This window comes from Patagioenas fasciata, chromosome 9 (genome assembly GCF_037038585.1).
Source record: "Patagioenas fasciata isolate bPatFas1 chromosome 9, bPatFas1.hap1, whole genome shotgun sequence".
Lineage (NCBI taxonomy): Eukaryota > Metazoa > Chordata > Aves > Columbiformes > Columbidae > Patagioenas > Patagioenas fasciata.
Window position 1 is genome coordinate 7,558,201 of NC_092528.1, and position 17,641 is coordinate 7,575,841.

General features: G+C 40.5%; 1 protein-coding gene across 10 annotated transcripts in view; it reads left to right on the forward strand.

The window, feature by feature from the left end:
• The window catches only part of GIGYF2 (GRB10 interacting GYF protein 2), a 76,075-nt gene that overhangs the window by 43,436 nt on the left and 14,998 nt on the right, over positions 1 to 17,641 (forward strand). For 7 of the 10 annotated variants that reach the window (XM_065844285.2, XM_065844288.2, XM_065844291.2 and 4 more), the window contains 10 exons: positions 4,453 to 4,632; positions 10,622 to 10,821; positions 10,910 to 11,072; positions 11,141 to 11,356; positions 11,868 to 12,058; positions 12,731 to 12,890; positions 15,006 to 15,172; positions 15,578 to 15,666; positions 16,680 to 16,787; positions 17,335 to 17,432. In XM_065844285.2, the coding sequence (XP_065700357.1) occupies positions 4,453 to 4,632; positions 10,622 to 10,821; positions 10,910 to 11,072; positions 11,141 to 11,356; positions 11,868 to 12,058; positions 12,731 to 12,890; positions 15,006 to 15,172; positions 15,578 to 15,666; positions 16,680 to 16,787; positions 17,335 to 17,432 (1,572 nt within the window). The remainder of the gene's footprint in view (positions 1 to 4,452; positions 4,633 to 10,621; positions 10,822 to 10,909; positions 11,073 to 11,140; positions 11,357 to 11,867; positions 12,059 to 12,730; positions 12,891 to 15,005; positions 15,173 to 15,577; positions 15,667 to 16,679; positions 16,788 to 17,334; positions 17,433 to 17,641) is intronic. The other 3 variants (XM_065844289.2, XM_065844292.2, XM_065844290.2) reach the window with 2 other exon arrangements.

Sequence of the window (17,641 nt, forward strand, 5' to 3'; positions counted from 1 at the left end):
CCTTCCCCCAACCCTAAATTGCAAATATTAATTCTTTCCTTCATTAGTATGGAACATTTTAATACATGTTCAGGCACAACACTGAAAATTGTGATACACATAGCGTGACCTTCAGAACCAGGGCAAATAATATCGTGCAAGGGGGCTCCTGCCACTGTGGAAAACCTGTAGGACGATGTAATGTGCCCTTGACCCTTCCCTCTATACTCCAGAAAAGCTGAACTTCCACTACAGACTCTTTTATTCACAAACCGTGTTTTGTACTGTAGAAAGCAAATGGTGTCTGGCCACAAGTTTTCTAATCTGATTCAACTGAATGCACTGAAAATCTAGCACGATCATACAGCAAATGAAATAGCTACAGTACGTGATTTCCAGGTGCGTGCTATGGAATTGAACTCTCTTGTTAATTCCTTTGAATTTACTGGGTCATCCATACTTATGACAGTGGATCATCATCAATGTAGAGAAAATATGGAGTGATATTTGAATAGTATGTCTTTGAGACCTACTGTTGAGATTGAGGTTTTATGAAGAGGGAATGTGAAGCTAGAAATAGGCATCGGAACTTCTGGTCTCTGTCACTGACTTTGGTTACAAGTGAGTCACTTCACTCTGTATGTGTTCCTGTGGTGTCCCTGGTTGTTAAATACTGTCCTATGAGAAGGTAGTCCTTCTTTTGAAACACTGTCTTAAGGCTGTTTGGTTTTTCCTTCTGTAAAATGAGCTACGAAATTACAAATGTAGGCAAAGTGTTTTCAGTTCCTTTGAAAACAGTAGCTGCGAAGGTTTTTTCTTTTCATTCTCTTCTTGAGGAAGTGTGGAGCATGCAGCAGAAAGAAGAGAGCAAGTCAAAGCACTTAATAGGCTCTCCTAGTTTTTTCCTCTCTTTAAAAGAAACAGTATTGCTGTCAGTCATCCCTTCCCTGGTTATTCTCTCCAAACAGCGAGCCTGTCATAGGAGACATGGACTGACAACACGGAGGACAAGTGATTTACCATTCTGTTAGTAAGTCCTCTTCGTGAATGTGTTACACCGGGCTGTGTCCCAGAATCCCTGTCTTGTTTTTTGGGGTTAGTCTCCCTTCAGCTCAATGTTGCACAGCTGTGGGCTTTTTTGGCTAGATACCACTAGGCTCTATCTGAAGTTTTCTGTAAACACCATTGCTGGCTTTGTGACAGGCTTTAACAGAGGTGCCCTTTTACTGCTCCTTCTCTTCAGGAAGTCCAGTCAATTAGTCCAAGGCAAAACCATAGATTGCATTTTAGGGTGGTTTTTATGCTTAAAACACTGCCAAATACTGACTCTCTGACCTAAATCATTTCAGCTCAAATGAGTGTCCTCAAGTCTAAGAGCAGTTTGCAAAGACAATACGCTAGGACTTTGGAAGTTAATAGCTTATATGTAAACTGGAGGAGTATTCCTGCAAACAGTTTTGTCATAGTATTTCTGTCACTTGGGTATCTTGATTTTTCTGATCCTTAACCTGTGACTGGCTTGTATTTGTAAACCACTAGTTTCCTGGCTGGTGTCTCTAATGTTCAAGATCATTCAATGCCAGATTTGTTTTGACACTTACCTTGCTGTCTTTGCATATTACTTGCTATGGTGTCCTAGTACCAGAAAAGTATGTCACAATATGCTGCATTTTCTTTAATTCCAGTGGAGTGCAGCATCAGAACAGTCATCTGATGTAACACACTGGAGTGCTGCTGTCTTTACAAAGGTTTCAGAATCACAGGTGATACCATCCTCAGATGAATATAATACTGACCTCTTAAAATTGATTTGTTTCTTAGATTTCTAATGCTGTAGCATTTAAACTCAGGGGAGGACCATTATCCCACTTGTGTCTGATCTTGGCAACAGCGTTTGATGTTTTGTCACCTCTGCAGAGATGTTTCAAACCCCACAGCAGTGAATAGGGACACCATTTTCTGCAAGTTCAGAATACAAAACCTGGCTTGGGTAGTTCAGTTCTTGGCAGGGAAGCCGGCTGTCATAAGGAGTACGAAAACCCAAATTTAAAGTAATTCCAGAAAGAATGAGGCATATTCCTTACACTTGTGTCTTAGGCTCATCTGGTCTTTTGGATTGCAGCTCTCCTAGGCCACTGTCTCTCTGTATTTTACTTCTAGCTGACCTGGCTCTGTAGCTCTGTTTCCTGGTTTTCTCCTATACAAAGCCCATCCAAGGAGTGATACTGGGAGGTTTCCCAGCACTTCCTTACATGCTTCTGTGTGACATTTTTCAGAGATTTAAAATGTAAAAAGCCCTCTATATTTCCCAGATTCAGTTTCTCTTTCTAGCTTGTTGCCTTCCTTTATTTTCTCTGAAGCATATGAAAATAGAATGTAGTTGACCTTCATCTGCAGAGATTTATCCGTTCCAGATAAGTACATTTGCCAACATTGCATCTACCAAATGAAGGGAGTTGAGTGTCTCCAGCAGTTTTGTTTTATTTGGAGCCAGTATTACCAGAGACTTCCCAAAATACATTGTTCTAAAATTTGTGTTCTCAAAGTCCAGCAAGTACTGAAGTGATCTTTAGCCAGATGTTCTTTTTAATGAAGTAAATGTATATCTGGATTATATGAGGCCTCATTGCGCAGATTGCCTGTCGATACTGATGATGTACTGTGAATTAACCAGTGTTCTTTAGCTCTTTTTATAGAAACAACATAAGAGGAAGGCATTCCAGTGACCTTTCTGGGGTCTTCAGATAGTCATCATGGTGGAAAAACTCTTGCTTCTGAAATTCGGGTGTTTCCTGTCCCTCCTGTCTACTTTAATAGGTCAAGGACTCAGCCATACTGAAAGTTATTGGAGAAACTTTTTACTGTGACAGTGTTAAAAGGATTTCATGTGAACCTGGAGCACGGGATACTGGAAACATCTTGGATTTTGTACTCTGGATTGAATTCCACCTGTACCTTCTTATAATAGTTCTTCCCTAAATCAGTGTGTTGTGGGAATTTTGAGCTGGAGAAAGAAAAAGTTGTGATTTGTTTGGGTTTTTTGTCCTCCGGTGTTTGTTTTGAGATGATGCAGAAAGGAGGTTGGTTTTCCTCCAAGAGAGGTGCGAAGTTCAAAGACTGTTTACATTTCAGAAATCCTTCCTACACAGACATTACACTCTGGAGACAGGAAACACAGAGGTTTGATATGCCATAGAATTTCAGGTACTCTTTTTTTTTTTTTTTCATTGACTGAAAAAGCTGCATGATGTGAAGAAAAGTCTCCCACCCTTCATAAACTGAATTCTTAGAATGTCCCTTTCCACCCCAGGAGTCTTAGTGCCTAGTCATGCTTTGGTTTTTCCTGTCCAAGCAAGCAGGCATAGCATACAATCTTCACCAAATATCTTATGGTTTTGGATTTTAAGACTCTCAGAAGGAAAATTAAATATACTCTTCTCTAGTACTTGAGTCCTTTTTTTAATAATCTCACAATTTCAGGTTAAAACTGGTGAATAGTATCAGTGCAGAACTGGCATCATCGTGGTTCCTGTGAGAATTCTGGTGCTACAGAGCTGAACATATGTAAAGAAATGCACAGTCCAGAAATCCTGGAACTGGTACTAACATTTATTTTGGTGATGGTGTATCCTTGTCAGGATGAGTCAACACTGAAAGCAGCATGTATTTCTAACCTGAGTTACTGATCTACATGTTGATTATTTTTATAAAAATATTTACCTCATCCTTTTGTGTTGCTCTCTGTTAAGTACTTGAGGATTTTACAAGTTTTATTTTCAATATAACATTGTAAATTAGGAACTAAAAGGCTATTATATCTCTTAAACTTCTGGTAGACTTGTCCTTGAGCTCAGGCATAGTTTCTTCTAACTCTTAATATGCTGACCTTGTCTGTCCAGCAGATGGATTCATGGAGTAATGTTAACACTACTATGTTATTTTTGTTTATTCCTTAATACTATTTTAATTTTTCAGTCCTTTCTAAAACATTGCAGGAATGCTGTACATCGTATTGGATTAAATATGTAAATCTGATGGTCTTTTTATTACAGAAGTAACAAATTTGTTTGATTTATATAAAATATGTGTAATGTTTAGAGTTTACTGTATTCCCATTTTCCTTTAGCATGAGGCTTTTCATGACACAGCAGGTTTCTTTCTCTGCACACTTTGGCTTCTTTGCTTTTTTGCTTCCCCACGTCTCGTAAACTGTCATCTTTTCTTCCTCTGTCATTCCTTTCTGTGTCATAATTTCTTGTATGCTTTGCTTTTTTTTCTCCAAGATATGTAGGGACATGGAGGGACTTCCTAGATGTGTCTGTATGTTTCTTTCCACGAACTTCCGTTTCTCTCCTAGGTTCCTATCATCACTTCTAGGGCATTTTTGCCTCTAAGGGAGCGAGATTACAGCCTTGATGTTTCCAGGTTCCTGCAGATGGGATGCATGTTCACTGGCCTGTGTTTTCCTTGCAGTGAGACCAAACTTTGAGGAAGGTGGGACAGCACCGACGGGGAGGAAACACGAGTTTATACGCTCTGAGAGCGAGAACTGGCGCATCTTCAGGGAGGAACAAAATGGGGAAGATGACGACGGAGGCTGGCGACTGGCTGGGTCACGGAGGGATGGTGAGCGGTGGCGGCCTCACAGTCCAGGTGAGAAGAGATCCAGAGGAGAATGCAGCTGTGGTTATAGGGAAAGGGCAGTGAGTGAATCAGCGCATGGGGAAAGCAGAGGAAAGCGAGGTGGCATAAAGTTTGGGACAAAAATAGGTAAGGTTCATGCAGTTTTGGTCATTAAATACCATTCAGCAGATGTGGGGCTCTTGGCCCCAAAATGATTAGCACAAAATTATGTGCCTTTTGTTTTTAATGTCTTTGGTATCCCACCATATGTAAGGGAACAACGTTTTTCAGGTGTGTGCTTGTCTGTGGTGTGCTCCAGGTGTGTATGTGCCTGCTAAAACCTGGAGGTTTTTTTAATAGTAATGTTTCTCTGTGGCTGTAATGCTGAGGGGAGAGACATTACCCACATTAGGTAGCATATCTAAAGCTGTGGAGTGATGCTGTCACTAAACCTTGCAGGTTGCTGAAATCTTTCTGGTTTTCCAAATGTGTTTGCAATGTGAAGAGGCATCCTTGGAAGATCTCTAAATATGTTGCTGTATGCATCTTAGGGTTAGTTACAGGATGTCTTACCTCACTGGATTTCAGACATCTGTTCGGTGTCACTCTCCCCTTCCCTGACAAAGTCAATTTGGTTCACTTGCCTTCCACACTGCATTGCTAGAGTTGCAGGAGAAATACAAGGCAGAGCTTGGCATTTGAGTAATATGGCTAAAACATATATATTTATTTTATTTCTTCTACCTGGGAGAGGTCCTGCTAGCCTACTAGCATGCTAGTCATACCTGTTTGGGATATCTTTTGGCTGCAGAAGGCTTCTGGGGAACCAAGGGAGGATTGTAACTCTTCTACTGTTAGATCTTCATAGAGAAGCAAACTAAGCAGGCGAAATTCTGTGGCTAAGGTGGACAACTTCTTTTATTCAATTAAGAAAAGTCACACTTGCTCTTACAATAAGTCTATTGCCCTTTTCAGTGTACCAAAATACTTTAAGTGACATCTTGATGGTGAGCAACCGTTTCCTCAGTTCCTAACCTTCTCCACAGCTATGTAGTTCTCTGCCCTCGAACAACTGTTAGCTTGTACTACAATTTAGCAGCGAGCCCATGGCTAAAGTTATTATCAGATGTTTTCTATTTAGAACAGGCTAAGGGGCAAATTTTGAAGAATGTAATTTTCTTTTCCCCAGTTGTTCATTAGACACTGCTGCCTTGTTATATAGTTCAGATGACATCAGGCCAGATATGGTTGTACCTCATGATGGTCAGATGCAGCATGATACTCAGGAGCAGCATGTTTTGCAAGTACAAGCCTGCATGCTTTAGCTTAAAAGGAAGCATAGACCTCAAAGTTCAGAAGTTCATTCCTGTCTTGAACATTTTTGGAAGATGTTCTGAGGAAGGTTTTGAAAATTGATCTTACTTCCATCACAGGAAATATTGCTGCTTACTAGACAGTTAACTTCGCGAGTTAGTTTTAGCAGGTATAATAAAAAGCCTGTTCTTAACAATTCTGTGAATTGACAGAAAAATTGCTAATTTTGAGATAGACTGAGTTCATAGCTGAATTGTATGAGTCTCTTAGCTTTGGTCAGAGCTGTGTTTGAATCTTTGTGTGAGTAGTAGCCACAGGACCATCAGAACAGTTTGAACGACACACTTGCTTTAAACACTGAGTTTAACTCAAATTGGCATAGCTTAAATTGCTTCTTTGTACTTATTCTGCTGTTAGGTAATAGTACTAATCATGTGTCCTGCTAAAAATAGAGAAATGTCTTCAGAGTACCGTCATCATTTGTTTAGCTGGACCTTCCTTTAGCTTGGCTCTGTATAGTCCCTGCTAGATTGTATGCGGCAGTTTGGAAGAACGTAGCGGTTTTCAGGCTTGAGTTTATCATCCTCTGTTAAGCAAAGAATACTTTGATTGCCACAGACCATTATTTTTCCAGCTTTGAATTCCTGTTATTCTTTCAGCTGTGTTGACGGCAGGATGGCTGACCTAAATCTGCTCATTTTGTGCTTTTTAATAGGCACAAAGGATCAAGAGGATGCACTACTTATGCTGAACCAGTCTAGTGCACCTAAGTGTCGTTTCCCAGGTTCTGTGGTCTGATAGTTGAAGGGATCTGCCCTGTGTCCATGCTGCGCTAAAGCTGTTCTCTCCCATGGCCGTGCCACATATGAAGTGAGGGGTCTTCTGAGGATTGGTGGTAAAGTGAAGAAGCAGCTTCATCAGACTTCTTAAAGACAACAAGCCTAGCACCTTTTTCCTTCTAAATTCAGAAGGATTCAGAAACTTGTCTGGTTTTGTAGCGTGAAAGCTGGTTTGCATCACCAAGCTTCTTTGTCCACTCAGAATTTCTGGGGTTTTCTACTTCTTCTGCTTTTTTCTGTGCACTAGGACCAGAAGTCTGAGAAGACATCTTTCTTTGGCTTCTACAATGGAAAAGTTGTTTTGCTAATTGTTCTGGGTGGATGTGGTACCACTGCTATTGTAGGTGTGAAAGAGGATCTTTAGACTCAGTTAACTCTAAGAAGAATGTGGCTGTAGCTTTACATTCACTGGCTGCTTCAAAGTTCTCTCTTTTAAGCCGTCTTTTTCATGATTGCTTACCTAAAAAGCTCTTTCTTTCTGTTGTTCCAGTTCTTCCATTCATACAATGATTGCGCTTCAAATCTGCAGAGCGAGTCCATTGTATCAAATATATATGCGAACCTTGTTTGGTCTCAGAACAGGTGAATGATGTGTAGGTGGTTTTGTTTCATTACCAACTCATCCTTAAGGTGTAGGAATTATCTCTTCTAGCCTAACATTTCTTTGATATGGTAATTTTTTTTGTCTTTGCTTAACCAGCTCTGTTAAGATCTTTTTTCCTGCAGAGCATTTTAGAGGCACCTTGGTCTGTAATGTCATATGAAGACTTTTTTGGTTCCTGCCTTTTTTTTTTAAGCCTTTCAAATGCGTCATGGTTTACTATATTTTCATAATCAACTGCTGTGAATCAAATAGACTTATTTTTTTGCCATTGTGCTTCTTGAATATCTTAAACCAGCTAAAGTACATTGGAGGATCTTACTCTAAAATTGAGAAAAATAAAAATTAGCTTCATATACAAATATGCTATGAAAGTAAAGTGTACTACTCCTGTGTCTTTTTTTTTTTTTAATTTGGTATTGTTTAGTTTAAGATTTAGTGTAGTTTTAGGATATATTTGAAACATTTTTTTTTCCTGAATTGGAGAACATAACTCTTAAGAGATAAATAGCTATTGATATTTGAGACTGAAGTATACTTGGATTTCCTGAAGCAGCCAGTAGTCTGTCCTTTTACCTATAAGGTCACCGTAAATTGCAAGGGGTAAATATAGCTTAGAATTATTTCTTTTAACTGGTAATCTTGATCATAAAACTGATGCTTAATGATACTACAGGACTGAATTTGAAGTGATATTTGTGTCCACACTGTTGGTTAAAAAACTTAGGTAAGAATTTAAGATTTGTCTTTACTTTGGCTTGCTTTGAAGATTGGCAACCCTGTACTTCACACCTGAGTTGCTCACTAGATTCTAAATAGACTGTTATGAACTTCTGTTGTAACTAAGAGATAAGAGCATGTGTCTGCTCCACTTATCCCTTCTTTTTGTCTGTCCACCTAGCTCTGAAAATATGTGGGCTATGAAAGGAGGTTGTGTGACTAAATCTTTGGCAAACAGACCATATGGTAAACAGAACCTCTAAGTTCTTAATTGTAACTTTGAAGATACCTAGAAATAACAAAATGCTTAGAATTCACCTTCAAAAACCATGCTTTTGTGTCCCACTGTGAAGAGCCTGCGCTCCTGGAGTGGTGATATGAACAGTGTAAAAGCAATCAAGGCTCTTCTCAATGCGTGGTCTCAAGTTGACACATTTATGGTAGCACAGAAGATTGTTGATACCAGATTTTCCTCTTCTGTCCCAAGAGAGCTGAAGAAGAGACGCTCAGCTTTTTGTGAGCCTCAGGACAGCCAACAGGCAGAAATATCAATCCGTTTGTAGGATCTGGCATTGCCAGGTTCAGGCTGTAGCTCTGTTTTTCCACCTGTTGTGAAGCCTGACATGGACATTGCTGATTGTACTGAGGAGATGTCCGCCTGTGGTTTTAATCAGAAATGCAGGCTGGTTGTCAGCAACATCTCACACTTAAACCTTGGAAAAAGCTCCCAAATGCCAAAGGAAATCCTGGGTTTGCTGTGTTGATGATGGAGAAGGGGGAAGTGAACTTAAAACAGCTTCTCATGCTATGTCAGTGGAATTTTCGTGTCAGACCTTTCAGGTAGGATGTCTTGTCCTGCTTGTTGGTTGCTCCCAGAGATGCTTTTGTTCTTTTAAAATTGAACGGCATTTTAATGACATGTTTGTATGTATGACACCCTTGGGAACCTGTACTTCCTGAGTTTGCAGTAAGTTGGAGGCCAGGGTGCTGTGGGCAGAGGTACCTGGGACATGTTGCCAGCATCCTCTTCTGAAGAGGATGCACTGAATGGTTATTATTTAAGCTCTCTGGAGTATGTACTCCATTAGCACATCTTCAGTGAGTCTTTTTCTTTGCCTGTGTATGTTTTGAGAAGTTATTAATGAACAAGAGGTTGATGTAACAGGCCTAAGATATTAAGAACTACTTTAAAGCAGACAGAAAAAATAGGATAAGTGCAAGCTTCCTGTACCTTATTTATTTCCTTAATGACATTAAAAAGGTTGCCTCAGAACATGGATCTGACAGTTTTGCATACCAAAGATGTTTTTTGTTTCCAAGACATGACTAGAAGCATAGACAAAGTTATACAGTGGAATTATTTGCATATAAGCACACGTGATATAGTGAGGGCCTTGTTCAAGTTTAACCTTTTGTGTTTCCGTGATAAAATATAATCTTAAAGCTCCCTGTGTTTCTAGAAGGAGTTTGTTTTACATTTCCTGTATTTGAGAGACAAAGGTGGATTTTTGCGTGGTTAATACTTCAGATATTAGAGTTTATACGGAAACATTCCTCAATATAAGACAAAGGGAACAGAGGATGACGTTTCTCTTCTTTGCTGTGATTTTTGGTAGCCATGTGCTAAACAGCGAGACTGCACTGATTGCACAGTCTGAGACTGAAAAGAATTTTTTCTCCAGAAAAGAATACAGCCACCACTTAAAAACACTAAAAACTGAGGTGCCTTCATTCATGCTTTGCACATTTCTGGTCAAGATAGCTTCTATTGGATGGAAAGCCATTTAAAATCCTTTTACTCCCAATTTGTTTTCCTTAGCAGCAAGTTCTTCACAGTTTAAATAGCAATATTGCAGACAGAGGATTTTAAGCTTGACTGAATGAAGGTGTCTTCTGAATATATTAGAAAGAAAAGTGAAGTAAAATTTATACTTGAATTTGAAAAGATTTCCACCCTTTCCTTATGATCATTCTGAGTTTCAGTGCTAAGAAATTACTGCTCAAAAGACTTAACAGTCCTTTCAAAGGTGTTTGAGCAGTCATCAGTCCATTTTCACCTATGTGCACAAACATGTCTCTGAGGGCAGGAATTAAAAAGTGTGGATGGGTTGTTCAGGATGAGACTTTTGCAGATAGCCTAAAAGAAAATATAAAATCTTACACATGTAAAGTGATGCTGGCTGGTAAATTCAATCAGCACCTAGTGTTGCTTGTCTTATTTTGGTGCTCCAGCATATTTTAGAATATGTAACCCAGCTTTCTTAACCTTACATGTTTTTTTTAATGCTCATACTGCCATCTATAATGTGGGGATACACAGTGGATAGTATTTGGAAGTGTCCTCATTAATGGTAAGATACTCCTTTTCTTCCCATTGTTGTTTAAGATGCCTGTTTGTAGGTGGATTGTATCCTGCAGGGCTTTCTGAATTTCTGTCACTGTTTGACACCTCCTCACCCACCCTTTCACTCTCCAAGTCAGCTACTGCCCCCAGTGCTGGCTTGTAAAGTTATTTTCCCCCACCTCACATGGCCTTGTTTTGCAGGCTGGCGAGAACACATGGAGCGACGGCGGAGGTTCGAATTTGATTTCCGGGAACGAGATGATGAACGGGGTTATCGACGAGTACGGTGTGGGAGTGGCAGCATGGAAGACGACAGGGACAGTCTCCCTGAGTGGTGCTTAGAAGATGCAGAAGAAGAAATGGGAACGTTTGACTCCTCTGGAGCGTTCCTGTCTTTAAAGGTGAAAAGTTGTCTTGGGCACTTTGTTCACTTTCAGCAAATGTCCTGTTATGTCAGGTGGATTATGGATGATTATGTTGACTTTGTAGAAGGTGCAGAAGGAGCCAATCCCTGAGGAACAGGAGATGGACTTCAGACCTGTGGAGGAAGGGGAAGAAAGATCTGACTCTGAAGGGAGCCACAATGAAGAAGCCAAAGATCATGAAAAGACCACCAAGAAAGAGGGGGAGAAAACAGATAGAGTAGCGGCAGGTAAGGGAGACTTCTCATGCATCTCTTCTATGCTGCAGTGTAGAATTTCCATTAATTCAATTACATAGAACCATGCAATGTTACAGAAGCAGTGGAAGAAGCAGTTCAAACATCTTCACCGGCTACCAGGTCAGATACCCCACCGAAATCACAGCCTCCAGACCCGTTGCAGACAAGCCTTTTTGAACGGAAGGAAGAGTCTGTGCCAGAAAGAACAGAAAAAACAGAAGATAAAGAGAATCAAACGGAGAATACACCACCAGCCAAAATGTCCAACAGAGAAGGTAATAAAATTGATAGGTAGACTTAGTGAGTTTCCATTACTTGTTGTGATTAGTCTTGGTCTCTTTTAAGAAGCAAAAACTGGATTATGGTGACAAAAAGCTGGAATTCACCAACTGGCCTAAAAATGCAGGATTTATTTGATAGGCTGTCTCACATCCTTGCAGTGCTCTGGTACTTGACATTGCAATGCAGTCTAGAGAAACCTGAGCTCGTTGTGGATGTGCCTCAGCGTGGCAGAGCAGATCAGTCTGGACAACTGCACGTGGCCAGGGAACGGGACAGGCTGAAATGTGCTGAGTTCTGCACTGTTGGAACTAAACTGTTCCTTGAAGTTAGGTTGGTGCCTGTGCTGTAAACAGTACCAATGTGCAGTCATACATACAGGAAGGTTTGAAAATACTTTTGCTCTGGTGCTAACTTTGAGCTGCTGAATGTTTTCTACAGTAAGTTATTAAAAGTCATTTTCCATTATGTTAAAGATAATGAACTAATTTTAACATTTTTCTTTAGATTTGGCTTCTGTTGCTCAACCTTTGCCACAGATTTCTGCAGACACAGCTTCTCCCGCTCATCTTTCTCCTCCCGTTTCCAATTCAAATCCTGCTCTGCGACCAGTTCAGACACCTGTCACAGCTGCTCCAGGCATGGGCAACATTCCCACCGACCCAGATGATGAAGAGGGCCTCAAACACCTAGAGCAGGTAGCATTTCTCGAATTCCTTTGTTGTTGACAATTGTGAGACTGGAGGACTGTGGAATGCAAAAACTATTTGGAGCCTGTAAAAACAGAAGTGCAGCTGAATCTTTGTACTTTGTGATGTGTACTAAAAGCTGCTTTATTCAAAAAAAAAAAAAAGCAGAGGAGGGTGATTCAGGCCTGCTTAGTATTTTTCTGAATAAGAGTAATATAACCAGTGTTAAAGACCTAGATATTCTTATGCTTACAACCACTGTCAAGTAGCATTACCGTTTGCCTTGAGAAACCATAAAAGTTTGCCCAGTGTGTTTAAAAAAATACATAAAGTGCAGGCTGTGTTCACAAAAGCTTAGTGACTGCTGGGATGTAGAGCATTTTCCATGGTATTGCTCCCATACCCGTTTTGTTTTTCACAATGATACTGGGTGGGGTCTCCTTGCGAATTGTTTTAAGGCTTTACTGAGGCAGGTGGACAGTTCTTTGTGATACTGACAAGGTGGTAGACTGTGTTCAGGGTCTGTGGTGTGGTGACACCAGTCGTTGAGTTGCTTGTCACTCCTGGTACACTCCTGAGCACTGAGTGGGACAAGATGGTTGTTTTTGGTATGTTTATTTTCAAACCTGTAAGCACACAACTAACTCCTGTATTCCTTGCCGATTTTGATGTCTCCTGCAGCAAGCAGAGAAAATGGTGGCATATCTGCAGGACAGTGCCCTTGATGATGAAAGACTAGCAGCAAAAATTCAAGAGCACAGAGCAAAAGGCTCCTCTATGCCATTGTTCCACGAAGCCATGCAGAAGTGGTACTACAAAGATCCACAAGGAGAAATTCAGGGTAGGTCTGTGCCCTTTACACTTCCTCTTTTGTTTCACAGAACTGTTAAAGAGTTCTTCACAAAATTACCACCAACAGATACTGATGCTTGTTTCACAAAAGCAGCACAGGAAATTTACAACTCTAGGATTAGGTTGTGAAAATAGATCTACCTGTTACTACCTCCATCAGCTCAGCATGCCTAGTATCTAGAATAGTATTTTATTTTGGGTAACAATTACCATTATTTCAGGTTTCTGCAAATGGAGGTTAGACTAAAGCCTGCCGTTCATGCCAGTAGTTATTCAGATTTCCAGATAATATTGGGAACAAAACAAGAATGTGACCATTCAGTAGCTTGTTCAAGAATCCATGAGAAACATTGAATTCAGTTTTCTAGTCTCAGCCCAATGACATTGAGTGTTTAGGGAAGGGCAATTTGTTTGGAATCTAGAGCAGAGAAAACAAGTTTCCACAAGCCACTGCTTGCACATAATCTCAGTTTAAATTGTACTTGCAGCTGGTGCATTATTAGTTCATATAACACCAACTGTTTCACACTTGCAATTTTTGCTTAAGAAACCTTTTTTTTTTTTCCCAAGGAAAGTTGTAACAGGCCTTTTGCATAGATACTTGCATCTTTACTTCAGAAAATGCTGTTCTTTTAGAGGTCTCAGGGCTTTGTTTTAGCAGCTTGCTTAGCTGCCTCCCAAAAACACAGCCAAGCAGCGAGTTCCTTACTTGCTGTAACTGCCCTAAGTAGTAGTTGCTAACGTTCAGTGTGAATTACTTCCTTGGCTGTGAACTCTAAATAGGATTTGTGGGAGTGTTATTTGTGCAATCTGTGCAAGTCTCTTGTCTGTGGGTATTACACATCTTTAGGGTTTTCTTCTCACCCCTTTAAGTTTAAATGATGTTAACCATAAAGTGTTTTTATTTGCACAGTGTGCTTTAAACTCTGTTAGTCACTGAGTGTTTATTGCTCAGCGATGATCTAACAGTTTTTTATTGGAGTGAATACTTCCTTGAATCTGACCTCTAGGAGTAAACATTCCCACATATATTTTTTTCTTGCAGTACCTTTTGTGGTTTCATAGTCTCTGGGAGGAATTACCTTCTAAAGATACTTTTTCAGAGATGGGAGGAATTACTGAACATTTTTTCCAGAAGATTTTTGCAAAGCTTGTATTTATATGGTTCTTGCTCTGTTAAGTAACTTTTTTTTTAATATACTGGCTTTTGTGTCCATTTGTATATGTAAAAATTAGTATAGGAGTCTTCCTTTGAAGGGAGAGACAGAATTCTTTATTGGGAACAGAGGAAGAGGAGTGGGATAGTTTTTCGAGAAAGGAAAAGGGAAACTGGTTTCTTCAATATTTTAAATATAATCTTGCACTCAGAGGTGGATCTGCTCGTCTGCTAAGTTCCAGAAACAAAACTTCAATAAAACAAATTCCTCTGATTTGAAGGCAGGAGTTGAAGCAGGCTACGGTTGTTTAATTATCTGTGCAGTATATGTGGGGAGAGTAGCACTTGTGCCTTCAGTGCTCTCAGGTAGAGGATACTGCCAAGATCTGAACTTGAAATTACAGCTCTTGTCAACCTGAAATCGTGAGCTTTGCTGGAGGGCAGGATGGGTATTAGCTGCACCAAGCTCCACCCCACCTGCTTGGCTTTTGTCTCAGGGCTGACTCGTCTCCCTCCAGCGCATGGTAAAGCGGCTATGCACTTATGAATAAAGATGTTTCTGGAGAATGCTGTAGCCATTGTAAAGATCTAGATCATAGAATCGTTTTGATTGGAAAAGACCTTTGAGATAATTGAGATAGAGACCTTTGAGATAATTGAGTCCAACTGTTAACCAAACACTGCCAAGTCTAAACCACCTCTAAACCACATCCCAACAACTTCACATATATGTCCTATAGAATAATTTTGGTTGGAAAAGACTTAAGATCATCGATATGTACATTGACGCTCCAACCTTGGATGTGCTGTCTGTCCAGACAAGAGGGACAGGAACGCCTGGTGCTGGGTACTGCGTTACTTGAACAAGCACCATGCTCTTTGTTTCCAGTATTCTCAACTTGGCCTTGCTTCCCCTTCCCCCATGTGTGTTGGTTGGTGTTATTTCAGGTCCTTTCAGTAATCAGGAGATGGCAGAGTGGTTCCAGGCTGGATATTTCACCATGTCGCTATTGGTGAAGAGAGCCTGTGATGATACGTTCCAGCCGCTGGGAGACATCATGAAAATGTGGGGCAGGGTTCCCTTCACTCCAGGTCCAGCACCGCTTCCACATCTGGTAATTATGTGACAGTTACAATATTCAAATAGTCTTGTAGCAAATGGAAATGGAACTATTTGCCTGTCAGCTGCTCTGTCTTGGAATTGCAGGTGTTCAAGCACCAAACTTGAGCCTTGTTGTTCAATTACTTTTCTAAGAGGAGAAAAGACACTCAGTTTAAGAATGTTTGTTTTGCTGTGTTTGTGTGACTGGAAGGCTTGGTCCTGTGATACATACAAGCACGCTCTGTTTCACAGTCATCATACTAGAGGCTTTGTTTGTACGTGTTGATATCCCTCTAGATATTTTTCTATTATCTTTGTCTTTTGAGTTCAGAATGCAACCTCTACGTTGCTTGCATTTGCAATATGCTAATGTTATTGTATATGTTACTAAAATAGAATGTTTTATTTCTAAACATAGGGTGAACTGGACCAAGAGCGACTGACTAGGCAACAAGAGTTGGCCTTGATCCAAATGCAGCACCTCCAGTATCAACATCTTTTAATACAGTAAGACTGCCAGTCCCAGAGATCTTCCAGTCGCTCTGTTCTGCTCTGCATTTTTCATCGTCTGGGTTCATCATCTTGTCGTTGTTTCCTTGGGCAATGGGGTTGGGAGTGCTTCACCTCCAACATCCATAGCCTGCTTCTGCAAACACCAGAGGCTCCATAGTCTGCAGGACTAGGGCAGAGTGTGGCTTCTTCAGGCATGCTTTTCAGAGTCTTTATAGTGGTCATGCATAGCTACTTTGAGACCTGCTGTATGGGTAGCTGTCTTTGTAATGCAGTTTGGACGTTACAGAGTCAGGAGAAGGTTACAAGTCTTCTAAACTGGAGATGGCAAAGGCAGAACTTTATTTTTACCCTGCTTGCTCAGCTTTTTTGAAGATCAGTGGAAGGTAGTTACTGGAGGAAGCCATTTGTCAGCCATTTTTGCCAAAGCTGTCAGTTGTTCAGCTCTGGCCAGTTTCCTAACAACTTGTTTTGTAGGAGCTTGGAGTAAAGAATGCAATCAGATAAGACTGCTCGTTCAAGGGGTGCTGAGAGCACGTGCCATGATCATGATTTTTTGAATACTTATTGTCAGCTTATGATTTGACAAGGCAAGAACCTGCCAATGTACTAGGGGATGTCTTGACATACTGGGGAAGAGATTGACTTGTGTAGGTGGGTAGTCATCAAAGCCAGATCAGTTTGAACAGTCTCTATGTGATTTATAGAAAAAGCCAAGTGGTATTGCACAGTTTGCAAGAGAAACATTGGACAGCAATAGCCAGGTGACGTAATTGAGGATGAAGAGAAATTTGGTTCTGCTCATGTGGACCAGTTTGTTGTTGTCTTGTATTTTGGTTCTTTCCAAGGCCCCTTTCTGTGGTTTCCTCTTGTATTTAGCATGTACCTTGTATAGGGTCAGTGGGCATTAGTCCTGGAGAATGAATCTATGCACAACGTGCTGCAACTTTTAGCATAGTATGAAGAAGCAAGTGAACCAATACCAGTGATTCTCTGCTTCTCTTTTGAAGACAACAGTATGCACAGGTGCTGGCTCAGCAGCAAAAGGCCGCCCTTTCATCCCAGCAGCAACAGCAGCTCGCTATTCTCCTGCAACAGTTCCAGGCCCTGAAGATGAGGTGAGTTAGCCAGACTTGAACTGAATAACATTCTTCCTGTGCTCTGACTTGTATATAATGATAATTACAATCTTGTCAGTGTTGAAATTTGCTCTTAATTTAGCATTACTTATTTTAAACATTGTGTGACTCTGAAGCAGTTGCAGTATGTCAAATCCTTCTTTATATATGTAGCCTTTATCTCAGGGAACATTTATAAAGAAGGATGAGAATCTTAGAGTTGAAATAATGTTTTCGACAGACTTGTTGTGCTGGTGGCGGAATGGCTTTGCTAATTGAGTTGTGCAATGCTAGACGCTTGTTCCTCAAACAAGCCTATAAGCAGCAAAAGCAAAACTGTAGCAGTAGGTGGCTTAGCCCTTGACTTGGCAGCAGGGATGAGATGAGCAAGGACTCTGCAAGCAAGTAGTATTGTCCACATCATATTTTTGTTTTAAATAGAGGTGTGGAAGGAAAGGAGTATGTTACAAGTTACTGAATCTCATGCGTGTTCAGAGCACTCCTCTCCCTGGAAGTGGCATGTTGACTCTCCCTGTTGGTATTACAGAATATCTGAACAGAACATGATGCCACCTGTTACAAGGTCTGTGTCAGTGCCGGACACTGGCTCAATATGGGAACTTCAGTCAGCTTCACAACCTACAGGTAAGATGCTTGGCACGTGTCAGATCTGTTGAGAAAAGTTCATAAATTAGAAACCAACATCTCTCAGATGATCACTCCCTTTTTGACGCTATGGGGAATTCTTTCTGCATCAGTATTTTTTAACTGGTTCATGCTACTTTGCCTTGCAGTTTAAATTCCATTTGAGGTCTGTGAAGAATAGGGTAATATTTCCTATGGTTACGGGAAGT